The sequence below is a fragment of the Lynx canadensis genome, chromosome B4 (assembly GCF_007474595.2).
Source record: "Lynx canadensis isolate LIC74 chromosome B4, mLynCan4.pri.v2, whole genome shotgun sequence".
NCBI lineage: Eukaryota > Metazoa > Chordata > Mammalia > Carnivora > Felidae > Lynx > Lynx canadensis.
In genome coordinates, this window is record NC_044309.1 from 12,800,563 (window position 1) to 12,817,926 (window position 17,364).

The 17,364-nt window shown below is 47.8% G+C and overlaps 1 protein-coding gene across 2 annotated transcripts in view; it reads right to left on the reverse strand.

Moving 5' to 3' along the window:
• The window catches only part of FRMD4A (FERM domain containing 4A), a 215,167-nt gene that overhangs the window by 137,783 nt on the left and 60,020 nt on the right, over positions 1-17,364 (reverse strand). For both annotated transcript variants that reach the window (XM_030323364.1, XM_032593827.1), the window contains exon 3: positions 8,403-8,497. In XM_030323364.1, the coding sequence (XP_030179224.1) occupies positions 8,403-8,497 (95 nt within the window). The remainder of the gene's footprint in view (positions 1-8,402; positions 8,498-17,364) is intronic.

Below are 17,364 nucleotides of genomic sequence, written 5' to 3' on the forward strand. Positions count from 1 at the left end.
CTCTGGGTCACAGGGGAGGTGCCAACAGCTTTGGCTGTTTGGCTCTGGAACGTATGGATGCCAAACTAGCAGAGAATCTGAGAAAAATGAGAAGAGCAATCCACCCGCCGCCCAGGCAGAGTTAAATTTTAATCTCTTGCCTGACAACAATCTGTGATCGAGGGTCTGGCAGGAGCCATCTTTTTAAACAAGGACCCTCACAAGACCAATCCACAGCCCAGCCCAATGGCTCAACATTACTGACCACATGGGCTGCCGGGGATTCAACTTGGGTCTCAGGGGGAATGAAGGATTCACCCGGTGAAGAGCCCCCAAGTGGGGACGCCGTCCATGAGGAGACACAGACGCGGGTGTTACTTGGATACGACTCGAGGCTGCTACCTGCCCTTCTTCATCTGTGTTAAGAGAAGACAACTGAGGAAGAGATTCCCTCTCTAATTTCATTCCTCCCATTACATTTTTTTAAGTTTATTTATTTTGAACAAGAGAGCAAGTGCACAAGGCGGGGGGCAGGGGGGGAGAGGGAGAGAGAGAGAATCCCAAGCGGGCTCTGTGCTGAGCGCATGGGGCCCCGGATAGGGGGCTTGAACTCACAAACCATGAGATCGTGACCTGAGCCCAAACCAAGAGTCAAGACACTTAACTGACTGAGCCACCCAGGCGGCCTCACATTAAATATTTTTTTAAAGAATGGCGGTTTATTTAATTGGAAATTCCTTTCTTTGCAGCCATATATTGATTTCGCAGTTACCAAGCAATTAAATAGCTAGAAAGTAAGAAAACGGTCAGGAAGCAGAGAGAACGAGAAGGCCAGAATCCACCCAAATTGAAGAGTCAGCCTCTGAGGAAAAATGAACTCCTTTTCTCCATTTCTTCTACTTGAACTCCTCAACCCACAACTGAGGGATGTGTGGTCTGACGCACATACATGCGGAGTTCTGATAACCACGGACAGGTGGAGGTCCCCGCACCCGGAGCCCTGGGACCGTAGGTGGAAGAAAGCCGGCCCACTCCATTCTAAGGGCCTGCAAAAATCTCCTCACTGCAAGCTGCTTACAAAGGCAAGACTAAAGGGACAGGTGACTCACCCAAGGTCCCTTATGATAACTGCCTGATATCTGGGCAGAAGCTAAAAGACGGATTAAAACGTAAACTGGAAACTCCAGGCCGCCATTTTGGGTTTGTGAACATATTTTCTGCTCTCGTATTTGGTTCAAAGTCACATCTGCTACAGCCACCAGTACCAAGGACTCCTCACCGTGCAGGACGTTTCACTGCCTAGGTGACACCCCACTGTCTTGGCACCAAATCCCTTCCTCAAATATTTCTTTTCTCTTGAAGTCAGGGTGGGATGGGGAACAAATAGGTCAAAGGACCATTTTCTCTATTCAGTTTAATTAAGAGATGTCTGATAGCTTGGTTTTCATTATTCCCATTGATTTTTCATTTGAGAATGCGCATCAGAGCATTTACCAATAACAAAGCAAAAAAATAAAAAAATAAAATGCCCAGCAGACACTCAGAGTATTTATGTTACTGCTTGGCTGATAACTATCTTTAAAGCTGAGCAAGATAACACTCATTTGGTTTATGGTGGCAGAAGGTCAAACCGTTGGGTCAGTAATAAATATGCAACGGCTTCCGGGCAACGGAAATTGGGTGCATTCATTTAACACACTGCTCTTAGCTTCTACATATAATACAAATGGATTTTTGGTAGGAGGGTTGACACCTTCAATAGAGATGGCCCTAAGGAGGGCTTTGTTTATAGAGTGCTACTGGAGGGTGGAGGTGTGTGAAAAGTCCGTCTGAGCTGATGGCCTTTTGGACCCCCAGGAAGAACAATATGCTGTGCCTTTGGGAGGTCTTTATTGTAGACAGGTCATTTCCCATGGGATGAGCTTCCAAAGAAGGCCAACGGCAAGAGCATGAAATTCTTACAGACCTCACTGGATGGGGGGGAGTGGGCAGAGCTCTCTTCAAACGGAAGAATGTTGAGCTAGTTCGTATCCTTTGTCGGAAATATGTGTTCTCATCGAGGACAGCTCAGGGCGAATGGTTTAGCTAGAAACTCTCAAGCAGTGGCCTTCAAGTGTGTGAGTGAGTGAGTGTGTGTGTGTGTGTGTGTGTGTGTGTGAGAGAGAGAGAGAGAGAGAGAGAGAGAGAGAGAGAGAGAGACGGAAATTAAGATGCGCATCAAGAAAAACAGATGAGTAAATAATGAGCTGTTCAGTCCCTGACTTTATGGCTTTGATTTTTTTTTTTTATTTACGGAGGAAGTGTTTGCTATACTATGTTCTCTTAAGTCTGTTCCAAATTTTCTTTTGTAGCACCTCCTACATTATATGTGATGATTTACCTCCTAAACTAAAAATACAAGCCCTACAAGAGGTCAAGGCTAGTCATTTCTGTATTTCCAGTGCTTAACAGTGGATGCTAAACAAACACTGGTTAAAGAACGACTACGTCAGCGTCACATATGCCCCATCGATCAATATGGTTGTCGGTGGGAGACTGTCATCCATGTATAGACTATTGCTCCTGCCCTAAACAGTCTCCACAGTTGAATTTACTGTTCGCCTACCTCCAGGATCTGAGCTCCACCACAGAGCTCACACTAGGAATGAAAAGATCAGGAGGAAGCATGGATCCCTAAGTCCTCCTCAGATCGCCCCATTCTTTTTTATTTAACTCAGCTGCACACAGGAAGCGTTCTAAAGCCCTTCCCTGGTCACTAAATAGAAGGTAGTGTGGTTTGCCATATGTCTGATGTCTACACGGGCTATCGCCAAGGTAGTGACGAGCACTGAATGCAGGTTCCCAGGAGGAGCAGTTACAACCCAAGCACAGAAGTCCTGGCACTGGTTTTTCTCCCCAGTCTCCTGGGACACAGCATTTAATGAATGGGAATTTGCAAACCTATTTCTAAAATTACTTTCCCACAGCTGTATCTTCCTGCAATTGGAAAGCTGCTTTCCTGCTTTATTTTTATGATTATTTTATTTAGAAAGAGAGAGACAGAGACAGAGAACAAGTTGGGGAGGGGCAGAGAGAGAGAGAGAGGGGGAGAGAGAGAGAGAGAGAGAGAGAGAGAGAGAGAGAGAGAGAGACAGAATCCGAAGCAGTCTCCAGGCTCTGGGCTATCAGCACAGACCCTGATGTGGGGCTCGAACTCGTGAACCGCGAGATCATGACCCGAGCTGAAGTTGGACGCCTAACCTTGACTGAGCCACCCAGGCGTCCCCTCTATTTTAAAATTGTAGATAAGCTTGAGAGCGAATGCTCATCAGCTAGACCCTTCTCAGATGCCTCCGCCAATGCCAGTAACAACAGTAGAACTCAAGGACACCGCAGAGCACAGGAGTCTCCCCCTGTCCCAGCACTGAGACCACCGATGCATTTCTAGTCGGACGCTTTAGACCTAAATTATTTGGGCAAATCAGACTCTGCAAATAGTACCAATCAATGATGTGATCAATTGAAACATAGCATGTTGTTAAAAAAAAAAATCCTTAATTGGTTCTTATGCTAGGATTCTGGCTTCATGGTGTCTGTGAACCCTCTAAAATTTAAGCATAAATTATTATGTGTATAAACTTTGGTGGAGGCAATGGAATGTAACTTGTTAACAAATTTCAAAGGGGGTCTGTGATTAAATAAGAGGCTGAGAACTAGTCATTTTCTTAATTGGTATGTGAAAATACATTCTAGCCGTACCTGGCTTTTAAAATGTGCAATGATGACTAAAAACACGTTTCCTTCCCCCTCAGCTTCCTAAATACTACCTCAAGGTTTTCAGGACACGAACACTCATTTACTGCATCTGACACACCATTCTTAGTATTTATCAGAGGAGATTCAAATTAAAATTTAAATATACTCTGACAATCATTCCTTCAGCTTGGGGTATGCTTGACCATTTCTGTGAAAGAGGCTACAAGTTGTTTTTTAAAATATAGTATCATTGTTTTTGTAAGTATGCACTGTCCTCACTGTGGGGCTTGAACTCACGAACCCGAGATCATGAGTCACAGGCTCTAACTATCGAGCCAGCCAGGCATCCCTAGGATAAAAGTTATTTGGAGCTTTTGATGATGGGATCCTCTGTCACCAATTTACAATGTAAAAGTTAACCAAAAAAATTAAACACTTGGGTGGTAAAGGATGTTGGCATATGTCCAAAATCACAGAACTGCACGCGTGAAATATATACAGTTCTTTGTATACCAATTACACCTCAACAAGACTATTTTTCTATAAAAAGGAACCCAAACAGAGGAAACAAAACGCTGATGGAAAACAGATCAGATAACTAAAAACATGGCTTTACTGATTTAAATTATGTAACCCAGAACCACGGGCTCTGAAAGCAAAAACAAACACCAAACAAAACTTGGGTGTTAAAACAGCAAGGAAATAAGTCAAAAATAAAACGTATAAAGAACATTCCTGAAATGACGGTGCCAATGACTGATAAATGAACATTTCAGTTATACCGTACGTGCTCATGGAAACACTACATCTGAATGAGTTTATTCTTAAACGTTAGGTTTCCCGAGTCTCCCCGGGACGCAGAGAGCCTGTAATTGTGTAGGTCCCTGGCGTGTGTCATGACATAACTGGTCATAGGTGGCCCCAGATATTCAAAGTGTGAGTGAACTCGGCTTCTCTTCTTGGATAATAGGAGGAAGCAGAGAAAATTCACACCAACTTTCCTGTCTTTCTAGAACAGCGGTTTTCAAACTTGGCAACTTTCAATAATCAATGGCAGAGCTTTGAAAGATCTTGATGCTCAGGCCACAGCCGGACCAATTAAATCAGAATATGGGGTGGGGGGCCAGGCACCGGGATTTTATAAAATGTCCTGTTAGGCGCCAGTGTGCAGTTAAAGCTGAGAACTGTGACTCTAGCAAAACATAATTATTTTAAGACCAAATTGAGGCTGGGCTCTGAGGCTGTTTCAGAATGTTTTAAAGGCTGCCAAAATGTCATTGTTTGGATCACCAGCATTCAGACCATTTACAGATGACCATGGATAACTCTCTGTAATAGTCATTAAAAAATAAAAGGTGTGTTGGGGGCAGGGGAGGCGCGCCTGGGTGGCTCAGTCGGTTAAGCATCTGACTCTTGATCTCAGGTCTTGAACTCGGGGTCGTGAGTTCAAGCCCTACATTAGGCTCCATCCTGGGTGTGGAGCCTACTTAAAATTAATGAACAAACAAACAAATAAATAAATAGTAAAATAAAATAAAAGGGGACTAAATGCAATTGGGTCCTGGAACAGAAAGAAAAAAGGGCATTGGTGCAAACTGGTAAAATTTAAATGAAGTCTATAGTTTAGTACCAATAACAATAGTATACTAGCACCAATGGTAATCTCTTTGTTTTGAGAAATGTAACACAGTTGGTAAGCTATTAACATTTGGAGAAGCTGGGTGAAGGGTATACAGGAACTCTGTGCTAACTTTGCCAACTCTTGTGAGCCTAATTCTTTCAAAATAAAAAAGTTAGAGTTGGATTAGAAGAGGACAAGGCGAAGCTAGTACTAACACTGCACAAGTGTGGATTAGCTGACAATATTAAATATCTGTTGGCACAAAGTCGTGCCCTGTGGACTTAGGCACCTCATTAAAGGATACAACTTATGGTGTGAGAAAAGCTTAGAGAAACTTCCAATCTCCTGTCTTCATTTTGCTTTTATGTAGCTCTTCTCCAGCCCCATCCAGATCCTACAAAATGTCATCAGCAGCAGTTAATGTTAAAGGGCTCAGGGGCAACATATGACCTACAAGTCGTCTACCGTAAGGAATCATGATAGGGCCCGTGGTACCTTGCACTGGGTACAGAACTTTATGGCCCATAAGCACTTTCCAAATGTTAGTCTTGCCGGGTTTGCATTAGGAAACATGCAAACCCACGGAGTATACCATGGGCTATAATAAAAGATAAAACTTCAATTTCATTTTGTTATAAGAGACACGGTGTGCACCTGCATAAATCTTTCTCACACACACACACACACACGTGTGCACACACACACACTCCACATCAGAGTACACACCCACAATTCAGACACACACTTTATTAAAGAGCCTGTGTTAGTCTGGAAGCGCCCAGAATGAAGCATACGACCTCACATGACCACCAACGAGGCCGGGTCTCAGCCACAGGCGCTACGTTCTGGTGGTAGCTGACCTCTTTCCTACCAGGAAAAAGGACAAAAGTTCCGATAATGAATGAGGACATCAGCCGCCATCTGTTGGCCCCAGGTGTTGCCAGGCCACAGCTGACTATGCCCTGAGTCATGGCTATTCTTTTGTTTCTGTCTCCTTGTCCCGGTCCCTCGGGGGCCCCTGTTCTTGATTTTCATGGGGCCCCTGGCACTGGCCGACTCCCAGTGAGTCAGGCCCACCTGGCAGCCGCGGTCCTCACCCACCGAGCTCCCGCCAGCTGCCTCCCACTCCTACACTCGCTGGATGGGCCCTCCTACCCGGCCTCGGGTGAAGGGGATGGTGACAGCTACGCTCTGCCTTGCCCATGCCAGAGGATGGCTCACATCCTCCCCAGGACTGCCTCCGATCCCATCACTCAAGGGGAGCAGGACGCTTTCTGCCAGCCTGGCCTCACACTTACACACACAGGGGCACACTCACGCTTTCCTGGCCAGCCCAGAGAACCAGGAACACGAAGTCCCACAACAGACGGGCCGTCTGATGGGCCAAGTGCACTGCCCTGTTGGCTCCCACTGTCCTTTCGGCACCGCGCGGCTTCGTGCTGTCCTCTCTCTCGGGAGGAGGGTGACTTTCTACCTTCCTTCCAGCCCATGCTGTTCAGGCAGTGATGTGCAACATTCAACAGGAGTATTTCCTCCTCGTTGGCCTGGCACGACATGCTCATTCTATGATTCTTGTTTATTCAAAAGGGAAGTCTAATTGGGACTCATGGAGAGTTCACGGATGTTTTAACAAGAGTAAACATACTTGGGCGACGTGAACAATGGGATATGATTAATTGGAACTTCTGGTTTCCTTCTAATTAGTGAAATGCATGAAAAGCAATTTAGAGGGTTTCACAGTGATTCTCAGGAAAAGGGGCAGAAAACATCTGCATTTGTGAAAGTGGACGCTCTCGGTGTGTATTTGTTTTAAAGGATTTGTTTTCTTACCGGGCTGGCTCCTTCCCACCAGAGCCCTCCAGCTCCCAGCCGTGCTTACTGGTCCTACTTCCAGGCCCAGTGATCATTCTAGACCAGGACTAACACTCCGGCTTTCCTTCCTGCTCAGTTCCCTACGGGCTCCAGGAGACAGGCTGACCTGGCTCCGCCCGGCTTTCCTGAGGACCGTGTGGCTCTGCTCCCCACGCCTGCAACCTGCTCACACCTCTGCCTGAAATGCTGCCAGTGTGGAAGGCAAATGTTCCAGTTCAGTCCAAGATGGTCCTAGTTTATGTGCCCTTTGACTCACGCTGTCCGATTCAGGTAATAAATCAGATGGCCAGCTCCTGAGGCTAAATGTACCCATGTGCAGATACAGCTGATGACCTATGCTCATCCCAATGTGGACGCCTCCTGTCCCGGCTTCTGAACTTGTCTGGCCTTGATGGCACCATCTGGATTGGTGGGGCCTGGCCTTCCCTGTGCTGTCTTGTCCAGTGACTCACCTAACCCTTATCTGCCAGTATTCTAGGAAATCATCTCTGTAATTCCAAATATTCGGAGGAGAGTGTGTGTGTGTGTGTGTGTGTGTGTGTGTGTGTACACAAAGGGTCTTCGAAGAAGATCATGAACCATTTCCTTTTTTGCATCTTCTCTAGGAATCTGTGCCGGCACTCTCTTTTGCAAAGAGTACATTAAGAAGGAAATGGAAATTTTAGTAAAGATATTTCTTACTTGTGTTGCAAAATGCCACTTCACAGAGCCAAATTGAAAACCACTGAAAACAAATGTACTTCTCACCAGAGGGATGATACGAATTTTCGATTTTTATATTCGACTTCAGCCGAGACAGTGAAACTGCACAGATACTTTTCATTTGAATTTATCATCAAATTCATTTCCTGTTATTGTTACTCTAACACTGGAGAGAAAATATTTAATTTCCAGAAGTTTTCATTTAACTTTAATAGGAAACAAACCCATTCAATCCCCTTTAGAAAAAATACACAATTCAGTTCTGAACACGAACCTGCTTGACTGTGAGAACTAGTTTACCTAATAATTTTATATTAGCATCACCCTAATTATATCCTTTGGCCGTTCCAGGCATGATCACAAGGTCTTTGAAATTTGGATGATGAACTTGGACTGACCCCATACCGCGGGACCCAAGTGGCCGGCAAGCAGATTCCGCTGTTGACAGCTGGGACTTTCCCTGTAGGATCCGAGGGCTCGGGGTAGCACTTACGTCTCATCTGTGAAGGCTATTCCGAAGTATTCCTTTTCCTTCAGGTTGAAGTGCGATGCCACGAGGTCCAGCAGCTCCTTGGCCAAAAGCTTGGGCTGGAGGGAGAATGAGATGGAAAAGGGACGAGTGAGTAGAGGTGACTCATCCTCAGACACACAATCTCAGGTTGATGTAATTTTTTAAATGGAATGTCTCAAAGCTCAAGGACATCAATGCAAGTGATTTTTTTAATGTTTTATTTATTTTTGAGAGAGAGAGAGAGAGAGAGAGAGCGAGCATGGGAAGGGGCAGAGGGAGAAGGAGACTGAACTTGAAGCAGGCTCCAGGCTCCAAGCTGTCAGCACAGAGCTGGATGCAGGGCTCAAACTCACAGACCGTAAGATCATGACCTGAGCCGAAGTTGGATGCTCAACCGACTGAGCCACCCAGGCGCCTCTATGCTCCACGATTTTATTTATTTTTTATTTAAAAAAAATTTTTTTTAATGTTTATTCATTTTTGAGAGACAGAGAGAGACAGAGCATGAGTGGGGAAGGGGCAGAGAGAGAGGGAGACCCAGAATCCAAAGCAGGCTCCAGGCTCTGAGCTGTCTGCACAGAGCCCAACGTGGGTCTCAAACTCATGGACTGCGAGATCATGACCTGAGCTGAAGTCGGACGCTCAACCGACTGAGCCACCCAGGCGCCCCTATGCTCCACAGTCTTAAATCCAAACAATAAAAGTACCTCCCTCCAGGAATGTTAAAATTAAGGTCAAAGAACCTGGGGAGTAGAATTGAAGAAAAATTACAAACTCACCCTCCAGCTGCCTTTCCAAAGGAGAAGTCTTTAGATGAGAGTGTTTTTTTATCATAAACTCTTTTTTAAACATCTCTGTCAACTGGGGCTCCTGGGTGATTCAGTCGATTAAGCACCGACTCTTGGTTTCAGGTCAGGTCATGACCTCACAGTTTCTGAGTTCGAGCTTTGCATCCGGCTCTGCGCTGACAGCACGGAGCCTGCTTGGGGTTCTCTCTCCCCCCCTCTCTGCCCCTTCCCCTGCTTGGTACCTCTCTCTCAAATAAATAAACATTTTAACAAGTTTAAAAAAACAAATAAACATCTCTGCCAATCCAAAAGAGCATGCCAGAACTTTTGGCATGAAAATACTGTAGACGCTGTATGGTCATTACATCGTACCCCTTGGTCAACTGTGGTCGAGATGACCTCAGAGCGCCAGGCTGTGAGGTGGGGGCAGAGGAGGGAAAGGCCATCTGAAGGAGACATGGGGCTAATGGGAGTAGTTATTTCTAAATCAGCTTCCAGATCAGGTATCTGCAAAGCCATGGTCCTTCTGACAATTACTGCACTCCAACCATACATGCTGGGTCTCCAATCAGAGTGAAACCAAAGATTCCAGAAGAGAAAACCTTGTGTTTTTTCCTTTGTGTGTATACACGTGTGGGCATTAATGCCCATCGATACACCTTCCCGAGTATACTTCCCACTCTACTGGTTACTTGGCTGAGTTTCTCTGTTAGGAGATGCACAAGGGACATGTCAATCAAGAGTCACCTGACAGTTTCAGCTCTTATTTCACTTTTTAAAGAAAGTTTATTTTGAAAGAGAGAGGGAGAAGGGGGAGGGTGGGGCAGAGAGAGAATGACAGACAGAATCCCAAGCAGGCTGCATCAGCGCAGAGCCTGACATGGACCCTCATCCCACAAACAGCGAGATCACGACCTGAGCCAAAATCAAGAGTCGGACACCTAACCGACTGAGCCACCCAAGCGCCTTCTTGTTTCACTTTTTGAGTGTTGCTATGAACTGTACCAAATTCATATATGGAAGTTCTAATTCCCACTGGGGTGGTATTTGGGGGTGGCCCCTCTGGGAGGGTAACTAGGGTTAGATGAAGTCATGAGGGTGGGACGGTCATGAATGGGATCAGAGACCTCATGAGAAGAGACATCAGAGAGATTGCTCTCGCTCTCCCTCCCCACCACGTGAGGACACAGGGCCAAGGCGGCCGAGGCGGCCGTCTACAAGCCACGAAGAGAGCCCTCATGAGAACTCAACCAGGTTGGCACCCTGGTCTCGAACTTCCAGCCTCCAGAGTGTGAGAAAATAAATTTCTGTTGTTTAAGCTCCCCCAGTCTGTGATGTTTTGTTACGGCAGCCCAAACTGACGAATACAGATACACTTCCTTTAATTCGGCAAACGTACTGACCATCTCACATGAAACAGGCACTAACCAATCCTGCAGGGCACAGAGAAATAAGTAGCACGCAGCACCTGCCGATAAGGAGTGCCTACCAGGGGCACAGAGTATGAGCTGCTGTGCATTTCAAAGAGCCAAAGCAGATGGTTTCCCTTTGCTGTCTCCCTCCTGGGCTCACAGGGTGGCAGCCTGTGGGCCTCGGTGACCATCAATTTACCGACGAAAGAGCCTGGGAATGACAGGGCTCGTGAAGGTACAGGCTGTTGCCAGCACCAGGGGGTCCCCGACCACCCAGATACAGAGCATGTGATGCACAGGCCATGCCTGAATTTGGAAGATATTACGGCGGATTTTTAAATTGCTGGGCGCCATACTTTATCTGTCCAAATGACTGCCATTCCTTTCAAAGCAGTCATGGGATTTCTATGACGCCTGCTAATGCTCACAACATTTTTGATAATCTTTCAGGATGCCTGTGAAGCCCGTGTCACATATGCAAAAGCATCCTGACTGGTGAGAAATCTCTTTGCACTCAGAATGGATCCAAGTTTTTTCTAAGTGGCAAAAGTCACTTAAAGTCAATTGTTGTAAGTGGGACAGAGGTGGGGGAGGTGAGCACACTGGGTCACACTGGTCTTACAATATGGGGTGATTATTGTGGGTTCTTGGGGGTTATGGGGAGGTTTCTGGCCCAAACTTGGAAATGACAGGAGTAGTAGTTCCTTCCCTTTGAGAGTTAAACGTTAAAGCCAACATCTCAACGGAATTGATCAGAGACACGGAAACTTACCCAGGAAGCGAAAGAATTACTCTCAGGGCTGGTATAGTTTTTTCTAGAACATGATTAAGCGTAGGAATCGTTCTATGGAAGGGGCAGGGTGAGTGGAAGGTGTGTGTGGGGAGGGGAATGCAGGGGGAAGGAAACGTGGTCTTAGCCGACAGGCCTTGAATATTGAGGCCCCGGAAGTAAGGCCGTTTACATGGCGGACGTGGAGGCCTGGAGTTACTCTAGCTGACCATATGAAATGCTCATCCACGTAACTCTCCTTCTAACGCCACTCCTTCTGAAGAATTCACTGAGGCAATGCTGAGTCCTAGATATGGTGCTGAGTAACTCTCCCATATGACCGCCTTACCATCTAGCATAAGAGTCTATCATTCCTTTTGCCAATGGAGATCCTGAGACTTGGAGAGATCAGGCAGGCCGTCCTGGGTCTCACAGCAAAGCCAGAATTCCAGACAAAGTCAGGCCAGACTCAAGGGCCACGTGCATCACGTCTCTGCCATCTTGCCTCTGCTGACTCAGTTCTTGGGTGAGAAGTCAAAGGCCCCTGTGCCCTGAGGGCCCTGTGTGGGTGAGGGTGATATCACTCACCTGAAGCCAGTACACTCACACTATGGATTTACACGTCGGTACTTTGAACTCGGGTAATGTGAATCTTCCCCCGAGGATGAACCATCATGTTTCTGAGAGCTTAAGAATGGACTTGACATGCTGAGGAAATCACCAGAGTAATGGATGCCATTCTAGGAGCCTCGTGACGGACTTGTGGCTGCTCTGTGGTGACACAGCCCTGTGATTTACCCTGTAACCACAACCCTGTCCACAGTAAGAAAACCAATTTTCTCGGCGAATCGTAAACTGAAGGCAACCACAAGGCTCTGAGCTCTAGCCACACCGCCAGGATAACCTCTATCACCTCCAACTACCTCTTTTAATAATCTTTTTTTTTTAATTTTATTTTTATTTTTTTATTTTTGAGACAGAGAGAGACAGAGCATGAACAGGGGAGGGGCGGAGAGAGAGGGAGACACAGAATCGGAAGCAGGCTCCAGGCTCTGAGCCATCAGCCCAGAGCCTGACGCGGGGCTCGAACTCACGGACCATGAGATCGTGACCTGAGCTGAAGTCGGCCGCCTAACAGACTGAGCCACCCAGGCGCCCCCAACTACCTCTTTTAAAGAACCGTATGCATATCTTGCTTAAAAAGTGAAAAGGGTGAGTCCTGTTACTTTTATACAAAGGCTATCAGAGGTCCTATGTGCCATGCTCCATGAAAAGCCTAAATTTATTATCCACAGTTTACGAAGAGGGAAATAAAGGCACTGAAGGGGAAGATAACAGATCCCAGAAGATGCGGAGGTGACAGCTCCTGAATCTGAGGCTCCTGTGGAAGCCACACTCTCTTCCTCCGCTGTCACGGTGACTGGCGACACGGGCCGGTGAGAAGGAAGACTCCGGCCCCACGGGCCTGATGGATGAGTAGTGTGAGCGGGAAACAAACCGCACCGTTAAGCCCCTGTGACGTCTGGGGCTGTGTGTCATCCCAGCATAACCCGGCCTACCCTGATTGATTCAGGCAGCGTATCAATTACTCTCTAATTCTCTGTATGGTTGGTTTTAAAACCACTTAAGGTTTCAGCTCTGTGATTTCCTGATCTTGCAACCTGAGACAATATCCCACCTCGACACCATGATGATTAATGTGCTACATGGTTCCGAACATTTCTTAAACTCGTTTAGAGAAAGTTGCTCAGTAAGCACAAAGCTTTGGGCCATGATGTACTTGGAAGGGATGTTTACAGAAGCCTTGCTGATTGCACTTTGCTGGTTACTTGCGCTGTAAACATTCGTGGGGCTTTGCAGGGGCCAGGCGGGGAGCGAAGACAGAAAGGCAGCCGGTGGCCCAGTCGAGCCCTACAGGACATACCGGGCAAGCTGTGCGCATGTCAGGTCAGAAGCCGGCCGCTCTGGGTCACTGGGGTGTCCTGGCCTGATGAGGTCAGTGCATTTAAGTCTGGCTTCCTCCCAGTCTGTAATTAACTATGCTCACTCGAGAGCTTCCCCCTTTGCATTTTCATTTTTTCCTCAGGTTCTTTTTTCATTTGTCCTTCTACGTTTTTATTCCTCCTTATGCATGACAAATGGAACCTCTTTGTAAATGTCCCTCTCAAAATGTGCTGCCTGATGGAGCTGCTCATGATGTTAGCAAGATGGCCTTTCTGGGGCTTAGAAGCCTGGGTTTCGGTCACATTCTTCAGGGGAAAGGGCAGGGTAGCTCTTTGGCATTGTGGTCTCACTCTGCCACCCCGATCTGAGTTCCGCAGGGCTCTGGACTATTCCGGTGGCAAATGTGCTCAGACCCCGCGCACGGGGGCTTCCAGAACGAGCCCTGCCTAATGACTGGTCCGCCTTCCAACGTGGGACACGATCAAAGAACACTTCCTGCGGATGCAGGGCTCTGAAGTGCTGTAGGCATGTCCCCAAGACGATGATCCTTCCAGGTGATCTCTGTGAGCCACCCTGGCACAACCCAGAGAGAGGAATTGGATGATCGGTGGTACCCTGTCTCCTCTCCGATTTTCCCCACAATATTTCACCATCGCTCACATATTATACTGTCTCTTTAAACTCAACACGACTACATCCCAGACAGATGCTCGCGGACAAACTATAATCTCTCTGAGCGTATCTTCATCTCTAAAATCACCAGCAAGATCCAGGAACTGGATTCCTGCCCTAAAACATTCACCTTGATGTCATTATTAAAAGTAGTTTCTTTCTTCTCTAAAAAAAAACCACCCAACCTTCTGGAGGTCTATCCACCTATTCTGCAAAGCTTTACAGCCATTCTGTACCCCCACCTTGATCTCTCAAATCCAGTCAGTTTCTAAGTTACCTAACCTCTCTGTGCCTCAGTTTCCTCAGCTGCAAAATGGGGATGGTGACTGTACCCACGTCCCAGGACTGTTCTGATTAAATGAATTCACTTCGATCTACACAAAGTACGTAGGCAGTGCCTGGCACCAAGTGAGTGTCCTATATGTTCATTATTATTTCAGACCCTCATTACCTCACCTATGAATTATTATAATAACCTTCTAAATGGTGTCAGTTGCTGAATGCCAGCCTGGTATTTCAGGCCACCCTTTGACTCTAGATGCAATTTATCTATGCAAACTCACTCTACCCAGTTCCCTATAAAAGAACTCACTTCTGTTCAATCTTTTTGTATTGGTGTAAGGGAAACGCCAATCTCATTTTGACTTCCTAAACTTTTGCCCACACCATCCTCTCTCCTCCCCCTCCCCATGTAAATTTATCCTGTTCAAGGCCCACTTCTTCCAGGAGGCCCTCCCTGACCACACCACCGCCAAATGGTCTCTTTTCCCTCTGGATTTCTGTAACATTTGCCAGGCGTACCTCAATCACCCTTGGCACGCAGGCTCTCGTGCTGCGGTGAATTTAATGTAATTTGAAAACTTGCCAATTGTGGGAGAATACTCATAAAACCCACCATCTTCACAACTTGTAGGTATCCAGTTCAATACTGTGAAGCATAACGAGCAGGTGAACATATTGGACACGTACAATATATCAGGCATACTGTTACACAACCCACCTCCACAACATCTTCCTCTCGCAAACAGAAACTCTGTTCCCATTAAACAACAACTCCCCACCCCTCCTCCCCTAGCCCCTTGCAACCACCATTCTGTTTTCCATTGCTACCGTCTGACTGCTCTAGGTTCCTCATATAGGGGTGATTGTACGGTATTTATCCTTTTGTGCCTGGCTTTTCTTCCTTAGCATAATATCCTCAAGGTTCATCCCTGTTACAGCAGGTGGCAGAATATCCTTCCTTCTCCAGGCGAAGTAACATTCCACTGTACGGAGAGGCCACGCTTTGCTTATCCATTCACGTGTTGATGGACACTTGGGCTGCCTCCATGTTTTGGCTGTTGTCAATAACGCCGTGTGAACACAGTGGATTTTGTGTGACGGGATTCGTTGCACCCTATAACGGGCAGAAGGGTGGCCCGCAAAAGGTACGCCCGCCCCCTAACCTCTGGGAACGTGTATTACCCTACATCCCAAAAGATGTCACTCGCGAGAGGGAAAGTTTACCCTGGATTATCCAGGTGACCCTGAATGAATGACATGGATCCTTCTAGGGCAGAGGCAGAGGGAGTTCTGACACAGGGACACACACACCATAGAAGGTCACGTGGAGAAGGCAAGACTGGAGTGACAAAGCCACGTGTCAAGGAAGGCTGGAAACCACCAGCAGGTTGGAGACGCAAGGAACGGGTTTTCCCCTCAAGCCTCTGGAGGAAGGCACAGCCTGGCCAACAGACTGACTTCAGCTCTGCCTTCCAGAACTGCAAGAGAACATGTCCCTGTAATTTTTTCCCTGAAGTTTGTTTATTTTGAGCGAGCGCGCACGAGTGGGGGAGGGACACACAGAGCGGGAGGGAGAGTGTGTTTCCGTAATTTGTTTTCGAGTTCGTTTAGTTTGAGAGGGAGAATCCCAAGCAGGCACTGTGCCGTCAAGCCCAGCACAGGGCTCGAACTCCAGAACAGTGAGATCATGACCTGAGGCAAAATCAGGAGTTGGACTCTCAACCGACCGAGCCACCCAGATGCCTGCTTCTCCGATTTTAAGGCGCCGAGTTTGTGGGTGGTTTGTGATGGCAGCCTTAAGAAACTAACACGCATGCTCGGACTGAAACCCCAAAAATCTGGTATCCCCCATAGTGCCTGACATACAGTTCCCGACAGCAGGAAACCCTACCCCGGGTAGCTGGTTGAGGCTTGAGTAAAAGGGATCTTTGATTAGTGTCTGAGTTCTCTCTTCATAATAGTGTTGATTTTCCAGGCAAGGAAGCCATACCCACAAGTCCAGGTGGGGAAGCCTCTGTCTCAGAGCCTGGGTCAGTCAATGGCACAGTTTCCACTCAGGGGACTCTCCCCTCAAGCCCTTGCCTGTCATGGGGCATCGCACAGATCCTAAATCAAGGGAATTGCCACTTCTGAATTAATTGCATTAAGAAGAAGGAAAACATCACACGGCTCCCATCTGTGCCTGGGGGGCAACCAAGGCCGTAGGGCCCCAAGACTGACCCCTCCCTTGCTTTCCTCCCCAAGGCCATTTAGGACAATCCACTTCTCGTGCTGTGTGCACAGGGACCACTGGGTGGCCGGCAGCATTGCCGGCCGGGCCCCCATGAAACAGCGATTCCCTGCCCGGCAGTGGCCATGGTTGGGCAGGCAGCAGAAGGTGCGGGAAGAAACGCAGTCACTCTGCCTTTTCTTTCCAAGTTCTCTGGAAACCTAGAGGGAGGGAGGGGTGCAGAAGGGCTGCTCCAAACACAGAGGTCTGAGTGTGCAGCCTCTTTGAAGCCCTGCCTGTTACTGTGTTTCCCCAGCAGCTGGGAGCCTGTCTCTTGCCCTCCCCCTGCCCCTGGGGGCTCTGTAATAAGCAGGGCCAGTGCTCATCGGCTGCCCATTATTCCTGGGGAGGGGGCGCCGGTGACGGAGAGAAAGAATGGGGTCATTCTGCACGGGGACGAGGGTCTGGCGGCCCTCCCCTTCCCGGCCACCCTCTAGATGCTCCGGCTGATTAGCTGGGGAGGCCGGCTTCCTTCCTGCCCTCTGAGCATGGCCCTGGGGTCTGTGACGGGGGCAAATGGAGGCCACCTCCTCTCTGCAGGCTGATGTGAAGAAGCATGGGTTCTGGGGCTTTCCAGGCCCGTGGGATAGGTAGCAGGGGTCCCGAAGTTAAGTTGGTCCTGCCAGGGAGAGCATCTCTATGGAGAGGTCCCCATCCGGCCAGAGGACCCGAGACAAACCGCTGTATTTGCAGCTGAGGAATGGCCGGCAGCGGCCACGGCCACCATTAGGCGCTTCTGTTTACGGGTGTGGCCCCTGTCCCACAGCTGTACTAGGTGCTTTACACAAACTGATGGGTCAGCCCTCAC